Source organism: Tursiops truncatus, chromosome 8 (genome assembly GCF_011762595.2).
Source record: "Tursiops truncatus isolate mTurTru1 chromosome 8, mTurTru1.mat.Y, whole genome shotgun sequence".
NCBI lineage: Eukaryota > Metazoa > Chordata > Mammalia > Artiodactyla > Delphinidae > Tursiops > Tursiops truncatus.
The window spans coordinates 107,624,954-107,651,023 of record NC_047041.1 but is presented as its reverse complement, the minus strand read 5'-3'; the positions used below and the strand labels follow the sequence as shown (position 1 = coordinate 107,651,023).

Here is a 26,070-nt window from a genome sequence, read left to right as displayed (position 1 = left end):
ATGGGTGTCGGCCGGAGGAAGCTGGCCCTGCTCTGGGCCCTGGGCCTCACTCTGGCCTGTGCCCAGCACACAGGTAAGGTTCGTGCTGGCTTTCCCAGGCTGGCCCTGACCATGGCCCCTGTGCCCCCCCCAAATCCCCAAATCCAGCAGGCAGCTCTGAGGCCTTGTCCTGGGCTCTGGTCAAGCTGAGTGCATTTGTGAGCTGCTCTTCCAGCTTGTGGGGCTGGGGAGGGGTTCTTGGGGGCTGTGGGGTCCACGTGGGGGTTAGGGCTGGGAGCAGCCCAGCATCTATGAGCCCCTGGCTGCAGGATCTCATCCACACGTGCGTCTCTGCTCTCTGCCCTCTGCCCCCTGCCAAGCCTGGTCTGAGCAGACTCTCGAACTCCTGGCCCAGCCTGGCAGAGCTGCCCACCTGCCTGGGACACCCCCACCACCCCCCGCTCCCCGCACCGTGAATCCCCAGTCCAGCAGCTCGCTTTCCCTGTCTGTTTCTCTGTGGTGGGCTCAGTCCGAGGTGGAGGGTGTGATGAGGGCAGCTCACAGGCCCCACGGTCCTCGGAGGCCCCTTCCCATATGGGCCTGCACCTCCCTCCTCTGCTTCCCAGGGGATAGCAGGGCCCTGGATGGGTGAGGGGGGGCTCCCAGGCTCCTGGAATGGCAGCTTGGGGAACATGCCGTGTTACCCAAGGTCCCCACTGCCCCAGGCGGCCCACACATCCCGGTGCCCAGTCTCCCGCTGCCGCCAGACAGTCTCAGAACTGGGAAGCTCTCCCTTGAGTACTCAGGGCAAGGCTGCCCCACTGGATGTTCCCTGGACACATGGCAAGGATGAGTCCAGGTTGTCCCAGGTGATCTGAGAAATGGGGCCAGCACACCAGTGAGTGAGGCAGTGCTCCCTGGGTCAGCCCCCATCCAGAGGAGGGCTGGCCTCCCCTTCTGGGCGGGGGGCTGGGCACCCCCCTGCCATGCCAGCTCTGTGCGGGATCATGGCAAGCCTGTGTCTGGCGACATTCTGCACCAACACTGCCCGTCCCTGGGCCCTGCCTACCTGACCTCCACGGTGCTGGGCCCCGACCTGTGCAGTGGCCCGAGCACCCCATTTTGGGTGCAGCTGTCTCCGCTCCTGGTCCCAGATCCCCAACAGGCTCTGAATTTTCCCGCAGAGCCCCGGTTGCTCTGGACCAGCTGCCGCAGACCCGCGGCTTTACTGTCTGCTCCCTCGGCAGATGCTCCTGGACGGGGCTGCCTGCCTGTCCCCTACGTCCCGAGCAGGGGCCCAGCGGCTGGGCCCTGGTGGACACTCGGTGGGCATGAATGAACAGTGAACAAAGGAATGGCCCCTGGAGAGACCAGCCGGGGTCACCCCACATGCTCATGGGGCCGGGGACACCCCCACATGCTCATGGGGCCACCTGAAGGGGATGTCAAGGGAGTGGTGGCCCAGCCGTGGGCCCGGGTGACCTCCAAGGCTCGGCAGCCTGGAAGAGATCCTCCCAGTGCCCCCGCCCGCACAGAGAATCCCACCATCTGGACTTTCCGCCCCTCCCTCCGTGCATCCTCTGAGGGGACGTGCCTGTCCTTTGGCCGGCTCAGGCCCAGCGCCCTCTCCTCTTCCCAAAGGCCAGGCCCAGGACAGCACTGCAGAGCTCGGCTATGCGTACCCGGACCTCCCTCCTGCCCCCCAGGGGCCTGGCGGTGAGTGGACCCCCCACCTGTCAGAGCCCCCCCCCCCCGCCCCAGCAGTCAAAGAGCCCTTGAAGGGCCATGGGTCACTCGCCTTGGGTCCTGCAGGCTGCTTGCCATCCCCATCCGGCGTGGCTGAGACAGGGTGACAGGCTGCCTGGGAGCTCACAGAATGTCCCTTTCTCCCTGGAGTTAACACCTGATACTCCAGCGGTGGCAGGGCGGGTGAGGGTCAGCCCACAGCGCGGCCAGACGCCCCAGAGCAAGGGGAGGCTCGGGGACAGACCCAGCCACCTCAGTTTGCATGTCCCCAAAGGGGCTCCCAGGGAGGCGCACCTGTGCCTGACGTCAGCACCCAGGGGATTGCCCATAGCTGCTGATGCGTTCGTTCGTTGTTTTAATCGGGGTATAGTTTTACAATGTTGTGTTAGTTTCTACTGTACAGCAAAGCGAAGCAGAGTTCCCTGTGCTCTCCAGCAGCTTCTCAGTTATTACCTAGTTTATACATAGTAGTGTATATATGTCCATCCCGATCTCCCAATTCATCCCACCCCCCTTTCCCCGCTTGGTGTCCATACGTTTGTTCTCTACGTCTGTGTCTCTATTTCTGCCTTGCAAACTGGTTCATCTGTACCTTTTTCTAGATTCCATGAATATGTGTTAACATACGATATTTGTTTTTCTGTTTCTGACTTACTTCACTCTGCATGACAGTCTCCAGGTATTGATTCAGGCATTTTTGAGATTCCGGGAGCAAGGAAGCCCCAGTGCAAACAGCATTCTGGGCCACGGGGTGTGAGAGCTGGGGCCCCTGGGTGCTCTGCTCTCAGCCCACAGTGGTCCCCGCTGGCCTTGGTGTTCACACCGGCCGGGAGGCCATATACACGGCAGAAGCCGGAGCCGGATCTACAGTCCGCCAGACCCGAGCAGTCGCGGAGCCGCCACAGCCTCTCGTGGGGGCTGAGCTGTGCCTGGGCGGTGGGGGTGAGGGCTGTGCGTCACCCGCCCTGTTTCCACAGGCAACTCCCTCCGCGGGGTGACCATCCACCCGCCTCTGAGGAGCACCCCCCTGGTGCGAGGTGAGACCCCGAGAGGCCAGGCAGGGGGCCGTGTTGGCCGAGCTCTGCCTCGTCAGACCTGGGGGGCGGGCCGGGGGACCGCAGCTTCCCAGGTGGATAAGGGCCCAGGTTTCGGGACGTCCGGGTGTCCCAGACTCGGCGCCCTCGGAAAGGCCCTGCTCTGTTCGGCCCACAGCCCTGAACGCGGCGCACCGCGGGCGGGTGTGCAGCACGTGGGGCGACTTCCACTACAAGACCTTCGACGGCGACGTCTTCCGCTTCCCCGGGCTGTGCAACTACGTCTTCTCCGCGCACTGCGGTGCCGCCTACGAGGACTTCAACCTCCAGCTCCGCCGCGGCCCCGGCCCCAACGCCACCGCGCCCAGCAGGGTCACCATGAAGCTTGACGGCATGGTCGTCGAGCTGACCAAGGGCTCCGTCCTGGTCAACAGCCTCCCGTGAGTCTGGGCCCTGGACGGCGAGCATGCTTCTGGGCCGTCGGGGGAGGGAAGTGCAGTTGTCCCAAGAGTGGGTCCCGGAGCGGTGCCCCCCAGGCCCCCATGCTCGGCCCCCTGCCCCACCCAGGGGCTCAGGCTCTCCCTCTGCCCCTGGAAGCAGCCCCTTCCTCGTTCTTCTGATGCCAGAGCTCCAGGCTCTTGTGGGCATGTTGACCCTGTCATACGTGTGACTGAAGGGACCCTCCCTGCCTGAAGTCCAGACCTATGTTGCCCGTCCCCTCGTGCCCTATGGCGCCTCAGCTGGGCCCTCTCTCCGCAGAATTCAGCTGCCCTTCAGCCGCTCCGGAGTCCTCATTGAGCAACGCAGCAGCGGCGTGAAGGTGGCGGCCAGGCTGGGCCTGGTCTTCATGTGGAACCAGGATGACAGCCTCCTGGTGAGGCGGGGGGCCGGGCTCGGGGGACCAGGCACATGCCTCCAGCCTGACAGCCTCTCCAGGGAGGGAGGAAGGGGCTCTGGGCGAAGGAGGGTGGGAAAGCCAGATACCCCCGGCCCCGGCAGCGAGGATGGGGCCCAGATGCTAACGGGGCCCCAGGGTCCACACCCCTGATGGAGACCCTGAGTGTGGGGGTAGCTTCCTCCAGGACAGAGCCCCTGCTCCGGGTCCCAGCCGCGTGGAGCAAATGGGGAGGGTCCTCTGTGAGAAGGCCCAGCTGCTCCAGCCTGGGGAACCTCGTCTGTCCTTCTGGTCCGGGGCTGTCCCTGGCACGGCTGGAGTCTGATGTGTCCTCTCATTGCAGCTGGAGCTGGACCCCAAGTACGCCAACCAGACCTGCGGGCTCTGCGGAGACTTCAATGGCGTCCCCGTCTTCAACGAGTTCTTCTCCCACAGTAAGCCCCGGGGCGCGAGCTCCCCTCCCTGCCGCCTGCTCCAGCTCTGTGCTCCCTGGAAGCCTGCCTTCCAGGGTCCCAAGTCAGAGGTTTCAGTCTTAACACATGTGCACGCACCCACACGTGCATGCAGACCCACACGCTCAAGGTCCAGCATGCACGCGCACCTACACCACGAGCGTGTGCACAGACTCGGGCACGCCCCAGCACACACAGACGCACGGCGCGCGCTCACGTGCACTCGCCCCCACCCCATCCCACCCAGCACACGCTCTCGGTGGGGCAGCCCCCGCTGAGCCCTCCCGTTCTCAGTGCCCGTCACACACCCTCCTCTGAAATCGAAGACCTGCCTCCATCCAGACCTTGTCTCTGCTTCTTGGTCCTTGAGACTTTGCCAGGCAGTGGCCTTTTATGTGACCCACACCCGCTGCAGCCCCGATCCCAGGGCCCCCACTGTCAGGCCCAGGAAGCCCCATGCAGAGCCCATACGTAAGGGACTCCCTTAGGGGAAGCCTGCCCGCGTGCCCAGCAGTGGCCGGCAGGGGCCCAGGTCACTCTCCAGCCCTGGGCCAGCGGAGCGTCAGTTAACGGACCTCAACCCGCTGCCCTGCAGCCCCGAATGCCTGGGAGTTCCTCACTTCATCTCCAGACTCCCCGAAAGTGCTGTGTAGCCGCCGCTTAAACTGGCGGTGTGGAAGGGGAAGGCCGGCGTAGCCCGGTCGCCCCGAGCGAGGGCCGCTGGGAGCCTGCAAAGAGCCCGGTGTTGTGCTCTGTCAGACATCAAGCTGACTGCCACCGAGTTTGGGAATCTGCAGAAGATGGACGGCCCCACGGAGCAGTGTCAGGACCCTGCCCCTGAGCCCCCCGTGAACTGCTTGACCGGTTTTGTAAGTCCCAGAGTGAACGGGGGTGGCGTCCGCCTCCCACGGCCCCGGGGACAAGCCGGGGAGGGGGCTGTGAGCCAGGGGATGTTCCAGAGCCTGGACTGAGTGCCCCGGCTTTGCCCCAGGGCATCTGCGAGGAGATGCTGAGCAGCGAGCCGTTCTTGGACTGCGCCGCCCTCGTGGACGCCAGCAGCTACGTGGAGGCCTGCCGGCAAGATCTCTGCCACTGTGGCCAGGCCAACCTCACCAGCTGCCTCTGTCACACCCTTGCTGAGTACTCCCGCCAGTGCACCCATGCCGGGGGGCTGCCCCTGGACTGGCGGGGCCCCCAGCTCTGCCGTGAGTGCCCTGTGTGACCCCGGCCCTGCCATGCCATCCCTTCTCGGGCCGGAGGCAGGGGCAGGGCGTGACACGTGCCCCATCTCCTCCCTGCAGCCCAGACGTGCCCCCTCAACATGCTGTACCGCGAGTGCGGCTCACCCTGCGTGGACACCTGCTCCAACCTCGAGCACTCCCAGCTCTGCGAGGACCACTGCGTCGCCGGCTGCTTCTGCCCTGAGGGTGAGCCGGAGTCCCACCCCCTCTGGCCCCCCAGAATCACACAGATGCATTGTAGGTGCTCAGGAAGGAAGGCCCCTCTGACGTGGCCCGAGGTGTCCCTGGACCCCTGGGTCTGAGGAACCCTCCAGGGCAGGGCCACTGTGGGCAGAGGGCCTGTCCCCTCCACACACCCACATGGCAGGCACAGTCCGGCACCTGCCACGTGGCCTGCCTGCCTCTGCAGGGACGGTGCTGGATGACGTCGGCCACACTGGCTGCATCCCGGTGCCCCAGTGCTCCTGTGTGTACAACGGGGCCACCTACACTCCAGGGACCGGCTACTCCACAGACTGCACCAACTGGTAGGACCCTGGGCCCCTGCCCTCCCCTTCCCCGGAGATGCCCAGGGACGGCCCCCGCCTTCTGGTCCCCCTAGATGCGCCCGGGCCGGCCCCTCTGGGGCCTTGTCCTCTCCCACGCGGGTCCCCGGGTGGAGGCCAGTGGCTCTCTGGGCAGGCGCTGATGGGCTCCAGTCTATGTGGTGATGCAGGCAGGCCTGGGCAAGTCTACCTGCCGTCTTGGGGGGGCGGGCTGCTCCCGGGGGCCAGCACCCACGTGGGCGCTCCCTGCTCTCAGCACCTGTGCTGGGGGCCGGTGGAGATGCCAGGAGGTGCAGTGCCCGGGAACCTGCTCGGTGCTGGGCGGTGCCCACTTCTCCACGTTCGACGAGAGGCAGTACACGGTACACGGGGACTGCAGCTACGTGCTGGCCAAGGTACATGGCCCCAGGGTCCTCCCCGGACAGAGCGGCTTTCAGGTCGTGGGTCCACGTGTCCTTCCCCAGCCTGGGCTGCATGTGGGTGCCGCATTTGGGGCCACCTTGGGATCCCCGACGCCGAGTCCTCCAGGAAACCACCCGAGCTCTGGGCGGGCGGACGGATGGTGGGGAGGGGAGAGGATGAGGCGGGCTGGGGGCGCTGCGCTTTGCGTGAGTACCTGTGTTTCCAGCCCTGTGACAGCAGCGCCTTCACCGTGCTGGCCGAGCTGCGCAGGTGTGGACTGACCGACAGCGAGACCTGCCTGAAGAGCCTGACGCTGACCCTGGGCGGGGGGCACATGGTGCGTGCAGACCCTGGGGTTGGGGTGTCCTTCACGGCAAGCGACGTCTGCCCGAGCCCTTGACCCCACATGGGCAGCAGGTGGCCGAGGCATGGCCCGAGGACCCGCCCACTGCCTCCCTGCTTCCACCTCTTGTGGGTCTTTTGAGTGACGGTCCCCAAAGGGAACAGCTCAGGGGCTGGCAAGGGGCCTCCACACCTCCCCCACGAGGCCAGGAAGCTTCTCTGCTGAAGTCGACTTTTTTACTTTAGTAAATCTCTTTGGTTTTCACGTCGCCAAAAAGCGGTCCGGTCCTCGAGGAAAGCTTAGCGGAGCAGGCTGAGCCTGGGGGATGGGGGGCCAGGTCATCAGCCCTCCTCTGCCCTGGGGAGGCCATCGGGAGCCCTGTCATGTGCTTCTCCAGGTCTTCGTGGTAAAGGCCAGCGGGGCGGTGTTTGTGAACCAGATCTACACCCAGCTGCCCCTCTCGGCAGGTGAGGGCGCCTCCCTGCCCCGCCCCCTGACAGCCCCGCCCCCTGACAGCCCCACCCCCTGACAGCCCCGCCCCTCGCGCCCACTGAGACCTGGTCCCCTGTGTCTGCAGCCAACGTCACGCTCTTCAGACCCTCCACCTTCTTCATCATCGCCCAGACCCAGCTGGGCCTGCAGCTGGACATCCAGCTGGTGCCCGTCATGCAGGTGTTCGTGAGGCTGGCGCCCCAGCTCCAGGGGCAGACCTGCGGTAAGAGGGTCACCACCCAGCACCCGAGCCCACCCTCCGCAGCCCAGCACACAGGGGCCTCACGCCACCCCCGCCCCCAGGCCTGTGCGGGAACTTCAACCAGAACCAGGCCGACGACTTCCGGACCATCAGCGGCGTGGTGGAGGGCACGGCCGCCGCCTTCGCCAACAGCTGGAAGACCCAGGCCGCCTGCCCCAACGTCAAGAACAGCTTGGAGGACCCCTGCTCCCTCAGCGTGGAGAACGGTGTGTGTGTCCAGCAGCCCCGCGGGCCAACCTGGTGCCGGGGCCCCTGGGCCAGAGGTCTGAGCATGCGCTCCTTGGGGGCCCGGCCTGAAGGGGGCGTCAGGTGGTTGGTAAACAGGCGGACTCAACATGCGTTGTTCTGGCCGGTGAGCCCCGGGAGGAGAGGATCAGGGTGCTGGGGGGAGTGGAGGCCCACCCTCCTTGCCTGCTCTCCTGGGGGACCGGGCTCGCGGGGCGCTCGGGAAGCAGCCTAGGTCTGCTGACACCTGGCACTCCTTCACACGGAGCATAAGGGATTCCGGCTAAAAGGAAAGCTGCTCATCTCCATGTAGCTCCCGCCTGACGTGGCCGTCCAGCCTCGCTGACCGCCCCCCTCCTCTGTCCACAGAGAAATACGCTCAGCACTGGTGCTCGCGGCTGACAGACCCCCGCGGCCCCTTCACCCGGTGTCACGCTGCTGTGAGCCCCAGCGCCTACTACTCGGTAATGCCACCCACCTGCCTCTGCCCTTGGACCACTCGGCCACCCTCAGGGTCCCAGGGGCCATGGCAGCAGCGTCTGGGCCCAGCAGGTCTCTCAGTCTCCAGTTTCTCCCACCCCCATTCACTCACTCATTCACTCATTCACTCACTCACTCATTCATTCACTCATTCATCCACTCACTCATTCATTCATCACTCATTCATCCACTCACTCATCCACTCACTCATTCATTCATCATTCATCATTCACTCATTCATCACTCACTCATTCATCCACTCACTCGTCCACTCACTCATCCACTCACTCATTCACCACTCACTCATTCATCCACTCACTCATTCATCCACTCACTATCCACTCATTCATTCATCATTCACTCATTCATTCGTCACTCACTCATTCATCCACTCACTCATCCACTCACTCATTCATTCATTCACTCATTCATCCACTCACTCATCCACTCACTCATTCATCACTCACTCACTCACTCACCCACTGCTGTGGTTCTGAGTCCGTCCTCTCCTCCAGCTCCATGCTAGGCACAGGGGCTACACCCAGGGAGTGAGTAGCCTGCTGGCCCCAGGGTGCAAATGAGAAACTGGTGTCTAAGGCTGACTACACAGGGATGGGCCGCTGGGCCACACAGATGAGGGGCTGGGTCCTTCCAGCACCCCCGCCCGCCAGCCCGGGGGCGTGATGGCAAGATGCTCTGTGCACGTTAGTGGGACCCCCGTGAGGCTCGGGGAGGGGTCCTGGGGAGGCAGGGGCTCCGGCAGCAGCATGGGGGAAGCTCACCGTGTGTGGCCTGGTGTCCCTGACATCCTGATGCCCCCACAGAACTGCATGTTTGACACGTGCAACTGTGAGAAGAGTGAGGACTGCATGTGCGCGGCCCTGTCCTCCTACGTGCGGGCCTGTGCCGCCCGGGGCGTGCTGCTCGGCGGCTGGCGGGACGGCATGTGCAGTGAGTGTCCCAGGGTGGATGTCCCATGGCCCCCGTCCCCCAACCAGGCTCAGAGGCCAAGGAGCGCCCAGGCCAGTGCCCCGGGACCCCATCAAGGACGAAGGGCTTGGCGGGAACAGGGAAGCCGGGGGGCCGGCCCTGTCCTGAGTGCTACCCCCTCCTGGCATCGTGCAGCAAAGGCCATGACCACCTGCCCCCAGTCGCTGACCTACCTCTACAACATCAGCACCTGCCAGCCCACCTGCCGGGCCCGGAGTGACGCGGACGTCACCTGCAGCATCAGCTTCGTCCCCGTGGACGGCTGCACCTGCCCTGACGGCACCTTCCTGGATGATACGGACCAGTGTGTGCCGGCCACCAGCTGCCCCTGCTACCATGGGGGCTCCGTGGTCCCCAATGGGGAGTCGACGCACGAGCAGGGGGTCGTCTGGTAAGAGCCCCTGCTGAGTGGGTGGCGTGGGCGAGGCTGGGGGGCTCTCTGACCACTCTCTCCTTGCAGCACCTGCACCCAGGGCACACTGACCTGCATTGGAGGCCATGCCCCAGCTCCAGGTGAGCCCGGAGTGGGGGAGGGGGCCCTCGGTTATCTCTGCATAAAGTTACCTAAGCTCGGGGTTAAATGCCCACAAGTCAGCGAGGCTGCTGGGTGTCAATCAGCGTCTCTGGGCTCAGCAGTGTGGGCACCCTGCCCACGCACTCACACGCTCACCCCGGGGCGGCTAAATTCTGCCGTCGGGAGACACGTCCCTCAAGCGAGCCTGGTAGGCGGCGTCAGGGTCCCCTGAATGGCCCCTCCCTCGCCAGTCTGTACCCCACCCATGGTCTACTTCGACTGCCACAATACCACGCCTGGGGCCGCTGGGGCTGGCTGTCAGAAGAGCTGCCACACCCTGGACATGGACTGTGTAAGTGTCCCCAGTGACCCCCCTCCAACAACCCCACACCTGCTCGGCCCCCATGGGCACCTGTGGAGAAGCCCACTCACTGGCCCCAGGGGACCCCTCCCCGCAGGCTGCTGGTCCTGTATCCCTGTGGCCCCGCTGCAGGCCCTGGGGGTCCACTAAGCTGTGTCTGCTCCCCCCCCATAGTACAGCTCCCAGTGTGTGCCTGGCTGTGTGTGTCCCCACGGGCTGGTGGCCACTGGCGACGGCGGCTGCATCCCCGTGTCCGACTGCCCTTGTGTGCACAACGAGGCCAGCTACAAGCCGGGCCAGGTCATCCGGGTGGGCTGCAACACCTGGTACGGGGAGGGGCTCGGACCCCACCTGGGGAGGGCTCCCTGCAGCGGGAGGTACAGCCCGGCCGGCAAGTCCTGCCCCCGCCCAGGCAGGCAGCTGGGCCTCCAGGAGGGAGGTTTGGGCCTGATGCCTGCCGCCCCTGCCCAGCACCTGTAAGAGCAGGATGTGGCAGTGCACAGACCAGCCCTGCCCGGCCACCTGCGCGGTGTACGGCGACGGCCACTACCGCACCTTCGATGGGCAGCGCTACAGCTTCAGCGGGGACTGCGAGTACACGCTGCTTCAGGTATGGCTGCCGAGCCCTCCCGCCGCCCCGCAGCCCTGCTGTGCTGCCCCGCGGGGCACGCTCAGTCCCATCCCGGCCTCTTAGGACCACTGTGGGGGGGACGGCAGCGCCCAGGACGGCTTCCATGTCATCACCGAGAACGCCCCCTGTGGCACCACGGGGGCCACCTGCTCCAAGGCCATCAAGATCTTCCTGGGGGTGAGCAGTGGGTGGGGGCCTTGGTGGGGAGCCCCCAGGAAGGCCGCGCTCCCATGGCTGAGCTGGGACAGGGGCCGCAGGGCCATGGACCCATTCGACAGGTAGCCAGGGTCCTCACCCAGACACTCGCTGGTCCTGCCCCATGCAGAGCTACGAGCTGAAGCTGAGTGACGGGAACATGGAGGTGATCGAGAAGGAACAGGGGCAGCTGCCGCCCTTCTCCATTCGCCAGATGGGCAACTACCTGGTGGTAGACACGGATGTCAGCCTGGTGTTGCTGTGGGACAAGGGGACCAGCATCTTCCTCACACTCAGCCCCGAGTTCAAGGTGAGGCCCTGCCCAGGAAGGGTGACGCCCTCACCCCAGACCAAGGGCCGGCCGGAGACGGGGGTGCGGGTGGGGGAGAGACAGAGGAGATGATAGAAAAACAGAGAGACACAGAGACAGAGAGAGATGATAGAAAAACAGAGAGACACAGAGAGTTATAGAGAGACAGAGAGACAGACAGAGAGACACAGAGAGATATAGAGAGACAGAGAGACAGACAGACAGAAACCGAGAGGCAGAGAGACAGAGAGGAGGTGACAGTAGGAGACCCTCAGCCGTGTCCGGGTCCTGCAGCTGCTGGAAGAAACGATCCCTAACTGGTGGCCCTTCTCTCGCAGTCTGGACACTAAGTCCAACCAGGTGCCCCAGGGCCACGTTCCCTCCAGAGGCTCGAGGGGAGGATCCTTCCCGCCTCCTCCAGCTTCCGTGGCCCCAGGCGCCCCGTCAGCCCAACCTCTGCATACGACGTCCCTTTACTGTCTTCACTCTGTGTGTGTCCCTCGTCCTGTAAGGACGCCGGCCACTGGATCAGCCACCCCAGTCCAGGATGCCCTCATCCTAACTGGATTGCATCCGCAGAGACCCTCCTTCCGCTTTGGGCCAACTCGTGGGTCCCGGGTCAGGACCTGAGCCTGTCTTTGGGGGACACTCCGTAGCCACTAGGCTGCTTCTCCTGTGCCCTCCCCTCCTGGAGACTTCAGAGCCCAGTGGGGCTCTTCCTGAGGGCCCCGGGGTGGGGGGGAGCGAGTGAGGTCGCAGGGCCCCTCCTGCGCTTGCCCTGAGCCTGCGCCGTCTCTACGTCTGTCCGTCCACAGGGGAGGGTCTGCGGGCTGTGCGGGAACTTTGACGACAACGCCCTCAACGACTTCACCACGCGGAGCCAGTCCGTGGTGGGCGACGTGCTGGAGTTCGGCAACAGCTGGAAATTCTCCCCGTCCTGCCCGGACGCCCAGGCCCCCAAGGACCCCTGCACCGCCAACCCGTACCGCAAGTCCTGGGCCCAGAAGCAGTGCAGCATCATCAACAGCGCCACCTTCAGCGCCTGCCACGCCCACGTACGCGGGGCGCTCCTCCAGGCACCTGGGGAAGAAGGGACAGAAATGGGAGCAGTGGCTCTTTGCCGCCCTCTAGGGCCAGCTGTGGCCATGAGGACCCGTCTGGCTGGCCTCGTGGGACAACGAGCTCCAGGGGAAACCGGCCCAGGCCGACACCAGCTGCACTGATTCCCCGGAGCCCACAGGGATGGCGGGTCCCTTGGCATCTGAAGCCCCTCTCTCCCGTAGGTGGAATCGACCAGGTACTACGAGGCCTGCGTGAGTGACGCGTGCGCCTGTGACTCAGGGGGCGACTGCGAGTGTTTCTGCACGGCTGTGGCCGCCTACGCCCAGGCCTGCCACGAAGCGGGTGTGTGCGTGTCCTGGCGGACCCCGGACATCTGCCGTGAGTGCCCACGGATGTGTCCGTCAGGGTGGGGCGGAGACACAGAGAGTGACAAGAGTGGTATTGAATGTGCGAGGGGAGGAAGGGCTTGAAGGGAATCAGCAGAGCACCCCCCCTCCATGGAGCCTGGCCGCAGTGGGTGGGCGTCCCTGACAAGCCAGCCAGCCCCCCTCCCCACTGCCCCCCCTTGCCCCTGGGCATCCCAGGCCCATGTCCTCTGAAGCCGCGTCCGGGAGGCACAGAGGAGGGACGCGTCTTCAGAACAGCTCGCAGGACTTGGTCAAGGACCGGGCTACGGGGGAGCCCCCGGGGCTGTCCTTGCAAGGGCGGCACTCCACCTGGGGCCCCCTGGGCCGAGCGCCTGGCCCTGAGCCCGCCCCCGTTGTCCGCAGCCCTCTTCTGCGACTACGACAACCCCAAGGGCCACTGCGAGTGGCACTACCAGCCCTGCGGGGCCCCCTACCTGAGGACCTGCCGGAACCCCCGCGGCCAGTACCTGCACGACGTCCGTGGCCTGGAAGGTGCGCTGCTGCCCTGCTGGTCTGGGCGGGGCCGTGCTGGGGAGACGGTGGTTGGGGCCAAGGTTTGTCCTGGGGATCCAGGCTGGGCGGCTCCTGACCCCTCGGGGTGCTTTTGCGGCCATAGCCTCAAGCTCCCCATGGCGTGGTGGGGTCCAGGGCTGGGGGCTGAGTCGAGGCGGGGCTGAGGCACTGGGCAGTTGGTGTGGCTGGGACTCAGGCCTCTCTGGTCCCCAGGCTGCTACCCCAAGTGCCCATCAGAGGCCCCCATCTTCGATGAGGACCAGATGCGATGTGTAGCTTCATGCCCAACCCCGACCCCACCACTGCCCTGCCGCGTCCAGGGCAAGTCCTACCGGCCGGGCTCTGTGGTGCCCTCGGAAAAGAACTGCCACCACTGGTGAGGCGCTTGGCGGGAGCCGCGAGGACCCTGGAGCACGTGGGGGATTCGCCCAGCCCTCCGCTACTGGGGAAAGGCCCCACCTGGCCACCCCCCAGCACAGCCTCCCTCCTTCAGGGCCAGAGGGTCCCCCAGCCTGGGTTTTCTGTGGGGTCCAACAGGGAGCTTCCTTTATGCAGGATGAGGGTGGGGGGTCTGGGGGTGAAGAAAGGGGCCAGAGGGGAAGCTGAGTCATGACACGGCCCAAGGACCTCTGGGAAGACACCCTGGAGAGGGAGTGGCCTTCAGAAGGTCCAGGGGGCTCAGTGGCCATGCTCGAGCTGCCTTCTCTGGTCATTGATAGGAAGGGCTCCCTGAGAGGGCGTGACCTCTGGGGCTGAGGCGTGGCCCCCAGGGACCCCAGTGGGGCTTCCCCTGCCTGCCTGCCCCTGGGTGAGTCTCCACCCCCAGACTCATCTCCCTTCTGTCGCCAGCGTTTGCACCGAGAGCGGCGTGCAGTGCACCTACCACTCTGAGGGTGAGTGGTGGGCGGCCCTCCTTGCGCCCGGGGTCTCGGGTCCCCGCCTGCGCCCCGGCCCCCTAACCGCCTGGCTGCTGTCCTCCCCACAGCCTGTGTCTGCACCTACGACGGGAGGCGCTTCCGTCCCAGGGAAGTCATCTACCACACGACAGACGGCACGGGGGGCTGCATCTTTGCCCACTGTGGGGCTAACGGCACCATCGAGAGGAGGGTCGAAGACTGCAACACTACCACCCCCACCCCCCAAACCACCTTCGCCTTCTCTACACCGATCGGTAAGGCAGACAGGCGGGGTGCCGACCGGGTGGTGCCGTCCCCCCACCCCTGGCCCCGAGCGGCAGGAAGGAGCCGGGACGGGACAGAGGGCATGTCCCTGTGCCGGTCAGCCCGCAGCCACCGCGAGGCTGGCAGGACCCGTGTCCCCAGTCATGCTCTCAGGGCTGCGGCACCCAGCATGGGGCAGGGGCTGTGAGCAAAGGTACCCCAGGTTAGCTCCTGGGGAGAGGACCACGGGAAGCCGGCTGGGGAGTCCCTGCCTGGATCCACTGCTCTCCGATCGCCTTGCGTCGCACCAGGGCCAGGCACCTCCGCGTCCTAACCTCTTCTAAGGGTGACTTAGGGCCTTATTAGAGCTTCCCCCGAGGGTGAAGAGCCCCTGTAGCTCTGGCTTTAGATTCCGGGGCGCTTAATTCACCCCTTGACTCAGCTGCAGTGAGCTTTACCCCTGCCAGGTTTGGGCATATCCCGGACGCTTGGCGACTGCCCTGTCTCCCAAGTTCCCGTCATGGGTGGAGACAGACAGGCAGCTGACACTGACAGAGGGGGCGGGGGGGCTGTCCTCAAGGAGTGTGGGGAGCCCTGGCCCCTGACGCTCGCCCTTTCTCTCCTGCCCTCAGTCGTGAGCTCGACGCTTCCACCCAGCACACACCCCAGCCCGTCCGAAAAGACAGCACATGCTCCGAGCTCGGCCCCGGCCACCACCCCGGGCACATCCCCTGGACCAACCCCTCCCACAGCCTCCGCCCCGCCCTCGTCCCGGCCCCGCTGTGGGGAGGAATGCCAGTGGTCGCCATGGCTGGATGTCAGCCGTCCGGGATGGGGCAGAGACAGCGGTGACTTCGACACGCTGGAGAACCTCCGTGCCTATGGGTACCGGGTTTGCCGAGCACCGAGGGCGGTGGAGTGCCGAGCCGAGAACCACCCAGACGTCAGCATCCAGACGCTGGGCCAGGTGGTGCAGTGCAGCCCGGAAGTGGGCTTGGTGTGTCGGAACCGGGACCAGAAGGGCAAGTTCAGGATGTGCCTCAACTACGAGGTGCGCGTGCTATGCTGTGAGCCCCAGAAAGGCTGCCCTGTCACACGTGTCACAGTCTCCAGCACCTCAAGTGTGAGTGTCACCAGCCAGACAGGGACCACCTTCCATGAGGCCACATCCAGTGCAACCATGGTGCAGACAACCAGCCCAACCACAGCTCCTACAACCAGCACCACCACTGTGGAGACAACCAGCCCAACAAGAGCCCCTACAACCAGCACCACCACTGTGGAGACAACTGGCCCAACAAGAGCCCCTACAACCAGCACCACCACTGTGGAGACAACTGGCCCAACAAGAGCCCCTACAACCAGCACCACCACTGTGGAGACAACCAGTCCAACCACAGCTCCTACAACCAGCACCACCACTGTGGAGACAACCAGCCCAACCACAGTTCCTACAACCAGCACCACCACTGTGGAGACAACCAGCCCAACCACAGCTCCTACAACCAGCACCACCACTATGGAGACAACCAGCCCAACAAGAGCCCCTACAACCAGCACCACCACTGTGGAGACAACTGGCCCAACAAGAGCCCCTACAACCAGCACCACCACTGTGGAGACAACTGGCCCAACAAGAGCCCCTACAACCAGCACCACCACTGTGGAGACAACCAGCCCAACCACAGCTCCTACAACCAGCACCACCACTGTGGAGACAACCAGCCCAACAAGAGCCCCTACAACCAGCACCACCACTGTGGAGACAACTGGCCCAACAAGAGCCCCTACAACCAGCACCACCACTGTGGAGACAACTGGCCCAACAAGAGCCCCTACAACCAGCACCACCACTGTGGAGACAACCAGTCCAACCACAGCTCCTACAACCAGCACCACCACTGTGGAGACAACCAGCCCAACCACAGTTCCTACAACCAGCACCACCACTGTGGAGACAACCAGCCCAACCACAGCTCCTACAACCAGCACCACCACTGTGGAGACAACCAGCCCAACAAGAGCCCCTACAACCAGCACCACCACTGTGGAGACAACCAGCCCAACCACAGCTCCTACAACCAGCACCACCACTGTGCAGACAACCAGCCCAACCACAGCTCCTACAACCAGCACCACCACTGTGGAGACAACCGGTCCAACCACAGCTCCTACAACCAGCACCACCACTGTGGAGACAACCGGCCCAACCACAGCTCCTACAACCAGCACCACCACTGTGGAGACAACCGGCCCAACCACCGCTCCTACAACCAGCACCACCACTGTGGAGACAACCGGCCCAACCACCGCTCCTACAACCAGCACCACCACTGTGGAGACAACCGGCCCAACCACCGCTCCTACAAACAGCACCACCACTGTGGAGACAACCGGCCCAACCACCGCTCCTACAACCAGCACCACCACTGTGGAGACAACCGGCCCAACCACAGCTCCTACAACCAGCACCACCACTGTGGAGACAACCGGCCCAACCACCGCTCCTACAACCAGCACCACCACTGTGGAGACAACTGGTCCAACCACCGCTCCTACAACCAGCACCACCACTGTGGAGACAACCAGCCCAACCACAGCTCCTACAACCAGCACCACCACTGTGGAGACAACCGGCACCACCACTGTGGAGACAACCAGCCCAACCACAGCTCGTAGAACCAGCACCACCACTGTGGAGACAACCGGCCCAACCAGAGCCCCTACAACCAGCACCACCACTGTGGAGACAACCAGCCCAACCACAGCTCCTACAACCAGCACCACCACTGTGGAGACAACCAGCCCAACAAGAGCCCCTACAACCAGCACCACCACTGTGGAGACAACCGGTCCAACCACAGCTCCTACAACCAGCACCACCACTGTGGAGACAACCGGCCCAACCACCGCTCCTACAACCAGCACCACCACTGTGGAGACAACCGGCACCACCACTGTGGAGACAACCAGCCCAACCACAGCTCCTACAACCAGCGCCACCACTGTGGAGACAACCGGCCCAACCACAGCTCCTACAACCAGCGCCACCACTGTGGAGACAACCAGTCCAACCACAGCTCCTACAACCAGCACCACCACTGTGGAGACAACCGGCACCACCACTGTGGAGACAACCAGCCCAACCACAGCTCATAGAACCAGCACCACCACTGTGGAGACAACCAGCCCAACCACAGCTCCTACAACCAGCACCACCACTGTGGAGACAACCGGCCCAACCACCGCTCCTACAACCAGCACCACCACTGTGGAGACAACCGGCCCAACCACCGCTCCTACAACCAGCACCACCACTGTGGAGACAACCAGCCCAACAAGAGCCCCTACAACCAGCACCACCACTGTGGAGACAACCGGTCCAACCACAGCTCCTACAACCAGCACCACCACTGTGGAGACAACCGGCCCAACCACCGCTCCTACAACCAGCACAACTTTTGTCTCTATACCTGAAACAACCCACTCCCAACCCTGGACCACCTCCTGCCAGCCACGGTGCACGTGGACCAAGTGGTTCGATGAGGACTTCCCATCTCCTGGGCCCCACGGAGGAGACTTTGAAACCTACAGCAACATCGTCAGAAGAGGAGAGAAGATCTGCCGCCGACCCGAATACATCAGCGCCCTGGAGTGCCGAGCCGAGAACCACCCAGACGTCGGCATCCAGACGCTGGGCCAGGTGGTGCAGTGCAGCCCGGAAGTGGGCTTGGTGTGTCGGAACCGGGACCAGAAGGGCAAGTTCAGGATGTGCCTCAACTACGAGGTGCGCATGCTGTGCTGTGAGCCCCAGAAAGGCTGCCCTGTCAGCTCTGTGACTGCAAGTCCCCAGCCCTCACTCTCTCCAGAGTCCACCACCCCCACGGTTTCCCTGGTGACCTCCCCTAGCTCCGCAGAGCCCTCCACATCCACGTGCTACTGCAGTGTGGCATCCAGGTTATACTCCGCAGGTATGTGTACTCTACCTGGGTGTGTGGTGTGTGCTGACCCTGGTCACTGTTGTCCTGTTCACAAAACTATGGTGTTAAGGGGAGGGAGGGGTGCCTTGTCTTTGCGAAAGGGCTAGGTCTTTTGTATAGGAAGGCAGTAAGCCGTCTCTGAGGATATGCCATCTACACCTGGGAAGGAAGGCCACCTGCCAGCCCAGCACCCAGGTGGACCACCAGCCTGGTTAGAGTCCCTCCTGGTGATCGCTTCTTGGCTCTCCTAGTGCTCTCCCGTTCCTTTTCTTGCAGGATCCATCATTTACCAGCAGACGGACCTCTCCGGGCACTGCTATTATGCCCTTTGCAGCCTGCACTGCCACGTGGTCAGGCGGACCGACCACACCTGTCCCACCAGCACACCACCTCCCGCCCCGGCCACCTCCACGCCAGTGTCCTCCCCTTCTGCCTCTGTGTCCGTTACTCAGGGAGGATGCCCAAATGCAGTCCCCCCAAGAACGGTAACCTCACCTTTTCTGCCCTTCTCGGGGGCTCGGGGCGGCCAGGGCAGGGACCCTCCGCATCATTCAAAGTAGGCTGTGGCGTCAAGGGTGCATGAAGGTTGGTGGCCCCTCGGCTGACGTAGGCTGACCATGGCGAGAGGCCATTGGTGGCCCCTCGGCTGACGTAGGCTGACCATGGCGAGCGGCCATTTCTGGTCCTCCAGAACTTCTGGGAGGGGGCGCCAGGAGCGTGGGGCCCGAGGGTGAGAATCTGTTGCCTATAAAGGGGGCTAGAGCAGGTGACTGATGCTCCGGACAGGGTCAAACGGCCAAGGAGTGGAAACGGTGGGTGGGTGGAAATGGGCAGAGGGGGAAGGGGGCAACCTCCAACACCCGGAGCCCCTCCCAGTCGGCCGGGCGCTCGGGGGGGTGCTGGGGGAGGAGAGGCCTGGTGTGAGTATTGGTCCCAATCCTGGTGGCTCTTCTCTCCTCGGAGACCCAGGCGAGCCCTGAGCCCCGAGGGGTGGGCGCCACGTCAGGGCAAGGCCCTGCAGCAGTCTTTGCTTCCGCAGAATGGCGAAACCTGGGCCATGCCCAACTGCTCTGAGGCCACTTGTGAGGGCAACGGGGTCATCACCGTGAGAGCGCGCCAGTGTCCAAAGAGGCAGAAGCCCACCTGCGCCAACGGCTACCCCGCTGTGATAGTGGCCCACCCGGAGGACTGCTGCCCACCCTACGAGTGCAAGTGTGAGTGGGCGGGGCCGGGCGTGGCGGCCATGGCAGAGAAGGCAGGACGGAATCAGTGGGACCCAGGAAGGACTTCCCAAGGTCAGGGCAGCGGTGGTGGCGCCCAGCCTCCTCCCCAGGTGCCCGGCGGAACCCTGCCCAAGCCCAGAGCAGCCGGGCCACGCAGGCGCGAGGGGGCGTCCGGAGTCTGGTCCCACTTCTCGGCCTCTTTGGGCACCTACTGGACAGAGTTCTGTGTGCTGTTGGCGTGTGGGTCCCGACAACAGGGCAGTCGCCTGCTCCGCTTGGCGCGGGACACACCTGCCCCTGCGGGAGCCCCGGGGCGGTGGGAGGAGGCCCATAGTGCGGCCAGGTAAGGCGGCTCGTCCTCCCGCAGGCGTGTGTAGCCGCTGGGGCAAACCCCACTACATCACTTTTGATGGTACGTACTACACGTTTCTGGACAACTGCACGTATGTGCTGGTACAGCAGATCGTGCCCGTGTTCGGACACTTCCGGGTGCTGATCGACACCTACTTCTGTGATGCTGAGGATGGGCTGCCCTGCCTACAGTCCATCATCATCGAGTACCAGCAGGACCGCGTCGTGCTGACCCGCAAGCCCGTCGGAGGGGTGATGACCAATGAGGTGGGGACGCCCTCCGGGCAGCCCCCATTTGTGCCGGGTGGACTCGGGGCGCCAGGCACTGGCTGATCGCCACCCGGTTCTCTTTCCCTTGCTGGGTCCCCGTCTAGATCATCTTCAACGGTGAGGTGGTCAGACCCGGCTTCCGGAAAGACGGCATTGTCGTCTCCCAAATCGGCATCAAGATGTACGTGACCATCCCCGCCCTTGGTGTCCAGGTCATGTTCAGTGGCCTCATCTTCTCTGTGGAGCTGCCCTTCAGCAAGTTCGCCAACAACACGGAGGGGCAGTGCGGTGAGCGCCCGGCCCAGCCCCGCTCTGGCCCTCCGCACTCTGGGCCCTTTCTCTGGCCGGGAGTGTCTGGTGTGCGAAGGGTCGGCCTCGGGTGTGTCCCTCCAAGAACTGCATTCTTGGCTGGGGGTGAGGCCACCCGTGTGGCGCGGAGCCTCCAGGTGATCCTGCTTTCCAGCTGCACCAAGAATGTGTGGCACACGGCCCAGGGGCCTGGCCATGTGGCCCATACGTGAGGCCTCTTTGGGAACTGCCCCAGGGTCTGGCTTCTTGGAGGCAAAAGAAAGCAAAGGGAGGTCAGGGGACAGGTCCCACAGCAACCCATCGAGTGCTGCGCGGAGACGCTGGGGCCCGGCCCCCAGCACCCCAAGGGAGGGTGAGGGTGCCTCTGCTTTCCCCGGCTGACTGACCGCTGCTTCCACACCCCAGGCACCTGTACCAATGACCAGAAGGACGAGTGCCGCCTGCCCGGGGGGGCGGTGGTACCCTCCTGCTCCGACATGCCCGGCCACTGGAATGTGACACACCCCGGCCAGCCATCCTGCAGCAGGCCTCCTCTGACGCCCACCACAGTTGAGCCCAAGAAAACGTCCACCTCGTGCCTACCTTCGCCAATCTGCCAGCTAATTCTGAGCAAGTGAGATTCCCTGGCAGGGCTGGGGTGTGGGGGGTGTTGAGTAGCCCTGCTAATCCCACGCTGCCTGGGAGATAGGAAGAAGTGGGCGGGCCTGCAGGGGGCTCCAAGGGAGAGGGGTCACGGCTGCTGGAACGCCAGGCGCAGAGCCCAGCGGGGCTCGTGGCGGGTCGGCCTCTGAGGCGCTGAGGCAGCTCATGGTGGCTCCGGGCGTAAGTCCTCAGCCGGCGGCAGCACCCGGGCATGCAGGGCACGAGGGGAGCCCAGCGGAGAATTTGCAGAAAGAAAAGCTGTGTTGCAGCCAGACACCCTCCCCGCCGCACACAGATGGCCCCAGAGGCTGGGGTCCCTCGGCACACAGGTCGGCCCAGTGACGCCTCTCCCTCGGGGCCCTTCATTAGGGAAAGCCTACAGCCTGGCAACCCCACCACGGAGCTGCCCCATGACGCGTGTGTCTCTGTGCTGCAGGGTCTTCAAGCCGTGTCACTCGGTGATCCCCCCGTGGCCATACTACCAAGCCTGCGCCTTTGACCAGTGCCACGCGCCCACGGTGGACACGAGGTGCTCCAGCTTGGAGCTGTACGCCGCCCTCTGCGCGTCCCTCAGCGTGTGCATCGACTGGCGGGGCCTGACCGCCCACGAGTGCCGTGAGTGCCCCCTCCCCCCCCCGCCCCAGAGTGCCCCGTCCCGCTGGGCGGTGGCAATCAGCATGTTCGAGGGGACAGACACACTGGGCAATCCGTGGGTGGGCTTGGGCGGTCAGGGTGGGCTTCCGGGAGGAGGAGGGCTGAGCCCAGGGTGGAGTGCATTTGTTTCCTGGAGGGACAAGAGGGGAATCCAGGTCAGAGCACCTGGGCCCAGGGTGCAGGGGTCCAGGGCTCGGACAGGCTGGGCGGTGCAGGGCACACAGCAGGTGCCTGGGCCAAGAGCTCCAGCCAGCGGGGCCCAGGCCAGGCCTCGCTTCTCGTGCCCTCCGGCCTCAGGTGTGGCCTCACCCTTCGCACAGGTTTCACCTGCCCTGCTGACAAGGTGTACCGGCCCTGCGGCCCGTCCAATCCTTCCTACTGTTACATGAACAACAGTGCCAATACCCTGTAAGCACCTGCCCTCTCCCTCTGGGACACGCCCACCCCGCCCTGTGTCCCCAGGCCGCCTCTCCCCACCCTGGAGGTCACGGCCCGCTCCCCCTCCGCTCCCCACAGGGCCCTCCCGGAAGCCATTCCCATCACAGAAGGCTGCTTCTGCCCGGAGGACATGACGCTGTTCAGCTCGAGCTCAGAGGTCTGCGTGCCAGCCAACTGCAGCAGTACGTCCCTGGGGCTGGGCTTGGGGCTTCCACGCACTGGGCCCTCGGGCTCTGCACTTCTCAGCCAGACCCCAGGGCTTCCCACCACAGCCTAGGTTTCCCCCAGCCCCTGACACCGGGTCTGCCCCTGACACCGGGTCTGCCCCTGACACCGGGTCTGCCCGTGACGGGCTGGGGGCCATGGAAGCCCAGCGATGACGTCTTCTCTTTTCCTCCAGGTTGCGTGGGGCCCGACGGGGAGCCTGTGGAGGTGAGTGTGGCACCCTCGGGGGACTCAGAGGAGGGGCCAGGTTTTCCTGAGCAAAGACTCAGGAGGCCTCCTTGCACGGCCCTGGAGGAGGGTGGGTGCTGGCCCCAAGGCTGGCCGCATCCCGCCCTCCCTGGAGACAACCCCCCACCCTGCTCCCACACAGTGAAGGTGGGGACGGTGGGGAGGGAGGCCGGTCGCCCGCACAACCCCCTCCCACTCCGCCTCCTGGCCCCCATGGGCCTCCCAGAGCCCCAGCAGCCCTCAGCCCCAGCCACACTTTGGAAGACCCCTTGCAGGCCCTCAGCCGTGGGCCCGGGGGTCCCATGTCCTTCCCCTAACAGCCTGGCCACACTGTCAGCGTGGGCTGCCAGGAGTGCACCTGCAAGGACGGCACCTGGACTCTGAGCTGCCGGACTCGGCCCTGCGCCCCGCCCCCCGCCTGCCCCGAGCCCGGCTTCGTGCCAGTGCCCGCGGCCCTGCAGACCGGCCAGTGCTGTCCCCAGTACACCTGCGGTGAGCCCCAGGCCGGGTCAGGCTCAGGGCTGGCCAGCTTTGCCCCTGAAGGGTCCCGAGGTGCTGGCACCTGGCGGCACACCCCAGGAGGGTGGTGGGCATACCCTCCCTGTATGTGGCTTCAGCTGCTGACCCCCAGCAGGAAGGCTCAAGGGTGAGGGGTACCATGGAGGTCAGCGCCGAGCAGAAGTCTCGTCCCCCGTGGCGTGGGCACCCCCTGGGGAGCCTACCACGTGTCCACTGGGTAGTCAGTACTCCTGGAGACCCCCAGGGAGAGGCGACACTCAGGCTCGGGAGGGAGGCAGGTGCCCTGACGCCCCCTTCCGTCTGCTGCAGTCTGCAACACCACACACTGCCCCGCGCCCGTGGACTGCCCGGAAGGCTCGCGCTCCATCCTGGCCTATAAGGAGGGGACGTGCTGCCCGACCCAAAACTGCAGTGAGTGTCCTGGCTCAGCGGCGGCCAGGCTGGGGGAACATGCACCGTCGCCCGGGACTGGGATGCTGTAGTGGTGGCGCGGGCAGCTGCCGCTCAGGAGGCTGGCGGGACAAGGGGACGGTGGGTCTGCAGGTCTGCCTTCTCCCCCGAGCAGGCCGGACCGTCTGCAGCATCAACGGCACCTTGTACCAGGTAAGAACCAGCCGAAGGTCAGGCCCCCTGGTGCACAGGGACCAGAGTCCCCCCGTCCTGCCAGCTTCTCCCCGAGGCTGCGTCCCTGCGGGCCTGGGTGGCCTTTGGAGCAGCAGTGGGTTCTTCTGGGACCACAGCCCCTGTCCTGAACTTGAGAAGGTCCCCAGCCTCTCTCTCCCCATGCCGGGTCCTCCAGAGCATGTGACCTCCCTGGAGCAGCAGCCTTGGGGCTCTGTCCCCAAGACCGGGACCCCAACCAGGAGGCACTGCTGAGGGTCACCTTGGGGGAAGAGTCTGCCTGGCGGGGGCAGGCCTGGAGGGGATGTCCGGGAGGGCGGGGGCACCAGGCCCAGCTGGGAAGACACTGTCGCCTTGATTCCCCCAGCCTGGTACCATAGTCTCCTCGAACCTGTGCGAAAAGTGTTGGTGTGAGTTGCCCGGTGGCCCCCAGTCGGACACGGTCGTGATCAGCTGTGAGACCCAGATCTGCAGCACCCATTGCCCCGTGGTGAGCGTCCCCCCCCACTCCCACCCCCACGCAGCGCCCAGCCGGGGCTCAGGCCACACCCACACTCCCACCCCCACGCGGCGCCCAGCCGTGGCTCAGGCCACACCCACACTCCCACCCCCACGCAGCGCCCAGCTGGGGCGCAGACCACACCCACACTCCCACCCCCATGGAGCGTCCAGCCGGGGCGCAGACCACACCCACACTCCCACCCCCACGCAGCGCCCAGCCGGGGCTCAGGCCACACCCACACTCCCACCCGCAAGCAGCGTCCAGCCGGGGCTCAGGCCACACATCCTGCCCCCCTCCCAGGGCTTCGAGTACCAGACACAGAGCGGGCAGTGCTGTGGCGAGTGCGTGCAGGTGGCCTGTGTCATGAACACCAGCAACAGCTCTGCTCACCTCTTCTACGTGAGTAGCGGTCACGGGGCCTTGGGGTGAGTTCCGGGCGGGGCTGGCCACAGGCTCCAGGGGGGCCAGCCCCACCCCTGCACAGGGGGCCGCCGGGAGCGACAGCGACAGCGGGGGTGCTGGATGGATGGCTTCCTGGTGCACTGGGGCCCCTGGGGAGCCGTCAGTGCAAGGCGGGCGCAGGGCAGAGGCCGCGGGAGCTGACAGACAGATGGATGCGGCACCCTCCCCTGCTGGAAGGGGGGCCTTGGGGGGGCCACTCACTTGCTGGCTGGGCCTCCCTGCAGCCCGGCGAGTCCTGGTCAGACCCCGGGAGCCGCTGCGTGACACACAAGTGTGAGAAGCAGCAGGACGGGCTCGTGGTGGTGACCACGAAGAAGGCGTGTGCCCCCCTCGGCTGTCCAGCGGTGAGTCCGGGGAGCCCGCCCGCCCTGCCCTGCCCAGGGGGGTCGACAGTGGCCATGGGAGGATGGGGCCCTGCATGGGAGTGGGCGCCACCGTCTTGCGTCCCTGCCCTCGCCAACGGCATCTCTGTCCTCACAGGACAAGGCTCGGCTGAGCGAGGACGGCTGCTGCCTCTCCTGCCCCCAACCCCCAGCCCAGAACAGTGAGTGGCCGTGTCTGCCAGGGCCGGGGGACGCAGGAGGCGGCGGGGGGCGGGGGGCGCCTGGCCAGGGCTGACCTCTGCGCCGCCTCCCGTGTCCCTCCCCAGGGTCGACCTGTGCCGTGTACCACGAGCTTCGGGTCCTCCGGCAGCGAGGCTGCAGCTCCTTGGGGCCCGTGCGCCTCACCTACTGCCGGGGCAACTGTGGGGACACCACCTCCATGTACGTGAGTCCCTGACTCGCCCAGGGCAGACCCGCAATCCCCCACCCCCGGCCCACAGAGACTCCTGCAGGGCAGGGCCTGGGGCGGGCAGACAGGGGCAGGATGGGGGGCCGGGGGCCAGCAGGGGTCGGGGCCGGGGGCCAAGGACGGCTCGCGGCCTGTCTGGACTCACACTCTTCTCTTTACTGAGACCCCAGACTCGGGGTCCCCATTGGTGACCTGCTGGTCAAGTGGTTGCTGAGAGGCTGCTGGGCCCCCCCAGCCTTTGGGGGCTCAGAAGGAACCACAGGCCCTCAGCTGCCGTGACTGGCTCGCGGGAGCCACTGTTAAGCGCCCCCGCGACCTCTGGCTCAGGCGGCCCCTGCCCGCAGGTACTCCCTGGAGGCCCGCGCCGTGGAGCACAGGTGCAGGTGTTGCCGGGAGCTGCGGGCCTCTGTGCGCTCCGTGACCCTGCGCTGTGGGGACGGCTCCAGCCAGGCCTTCAGCTACACCGAGGTGCAGGAGTGCGGCTGCGTGGGCCTGCGCTGCGACTCGCACGGGGGCTCCAGCCGCTCAGGGGAGGCGCAGGGTGCTGAGCACAGCCAGGAGGCGGGGCTCGGGCGCTGGAGCAGAGGCGCCCCGGCTCCCCGGCCTTTGCAGTAG

At 65.3% G+C, this 26,070-nt stretch overlaps 1 protein-coding gene across 1 annotated transcript; it reads left to right on the top strand.

The window, feature by feature from the left end:
- Positions 1-26,070, top strand: MUC5AC (mucin 5AC, oligomeric mucus/gel-forming). Its single transcript, XM_073809458.1, has 52 exons — positions 1-73; positions 1,621-1,695; positions 2,703-2,762; positions 2,938-3,199; positions 3,519-3,633; positions 3,998-4,088; positions 4,866-4,975; positions 5,098-5,311; positions 5,408-5,533; positions 5,757-5,874; positions 6,149-6,287; positions 6,521-6,631; positions 7,035-7,104; positions 7,215-7,352; positions 7,433-7,597; positions 7,986-8,080; positions 8,921-9,047; positions 9,222-9,477; positions 9,547-9,599; positions 9,852-9,952; positions 10,136-10,287; positions 10,433-10,571; positions 10,656-10,769; positions 10,918-11,097; positions 11,913-12,152; positions 12,381-12,537; positions 12,930-13,058; positions 13,293-13,455; positions 13,929-13,972; positions 14,065-14,250; positions 14,872-15,306; positions 15,402-16,914; positions 16,960-17,355; positions 17,501-18,210; positions 18,496-18,704; positions 19,259-19,433; positions 19,810-20,060; positions 20,168-20,351; positions 20,778-20,985; positions 21,451-21,629; positions 21,989-22,076; positions 22,185-22,288; positions 22,507-22,538; positions 22,880-23,051; positions 23,388-23,489; positions 23,641-23,681; positions 24,067-24,189; positions 24,502-24,600; positions 24,888-25,007; positions 25,144-25,207; positions 25,313-25,427; positions 25,800-26,070. The coding sequence occupies exons 1-52, from the start codon at positions 1-3 to the stop codon at positions 26,068-26,070; spliced, it is 9,594 nt and encodes a 3,197-aa protein (XP_073665559.1).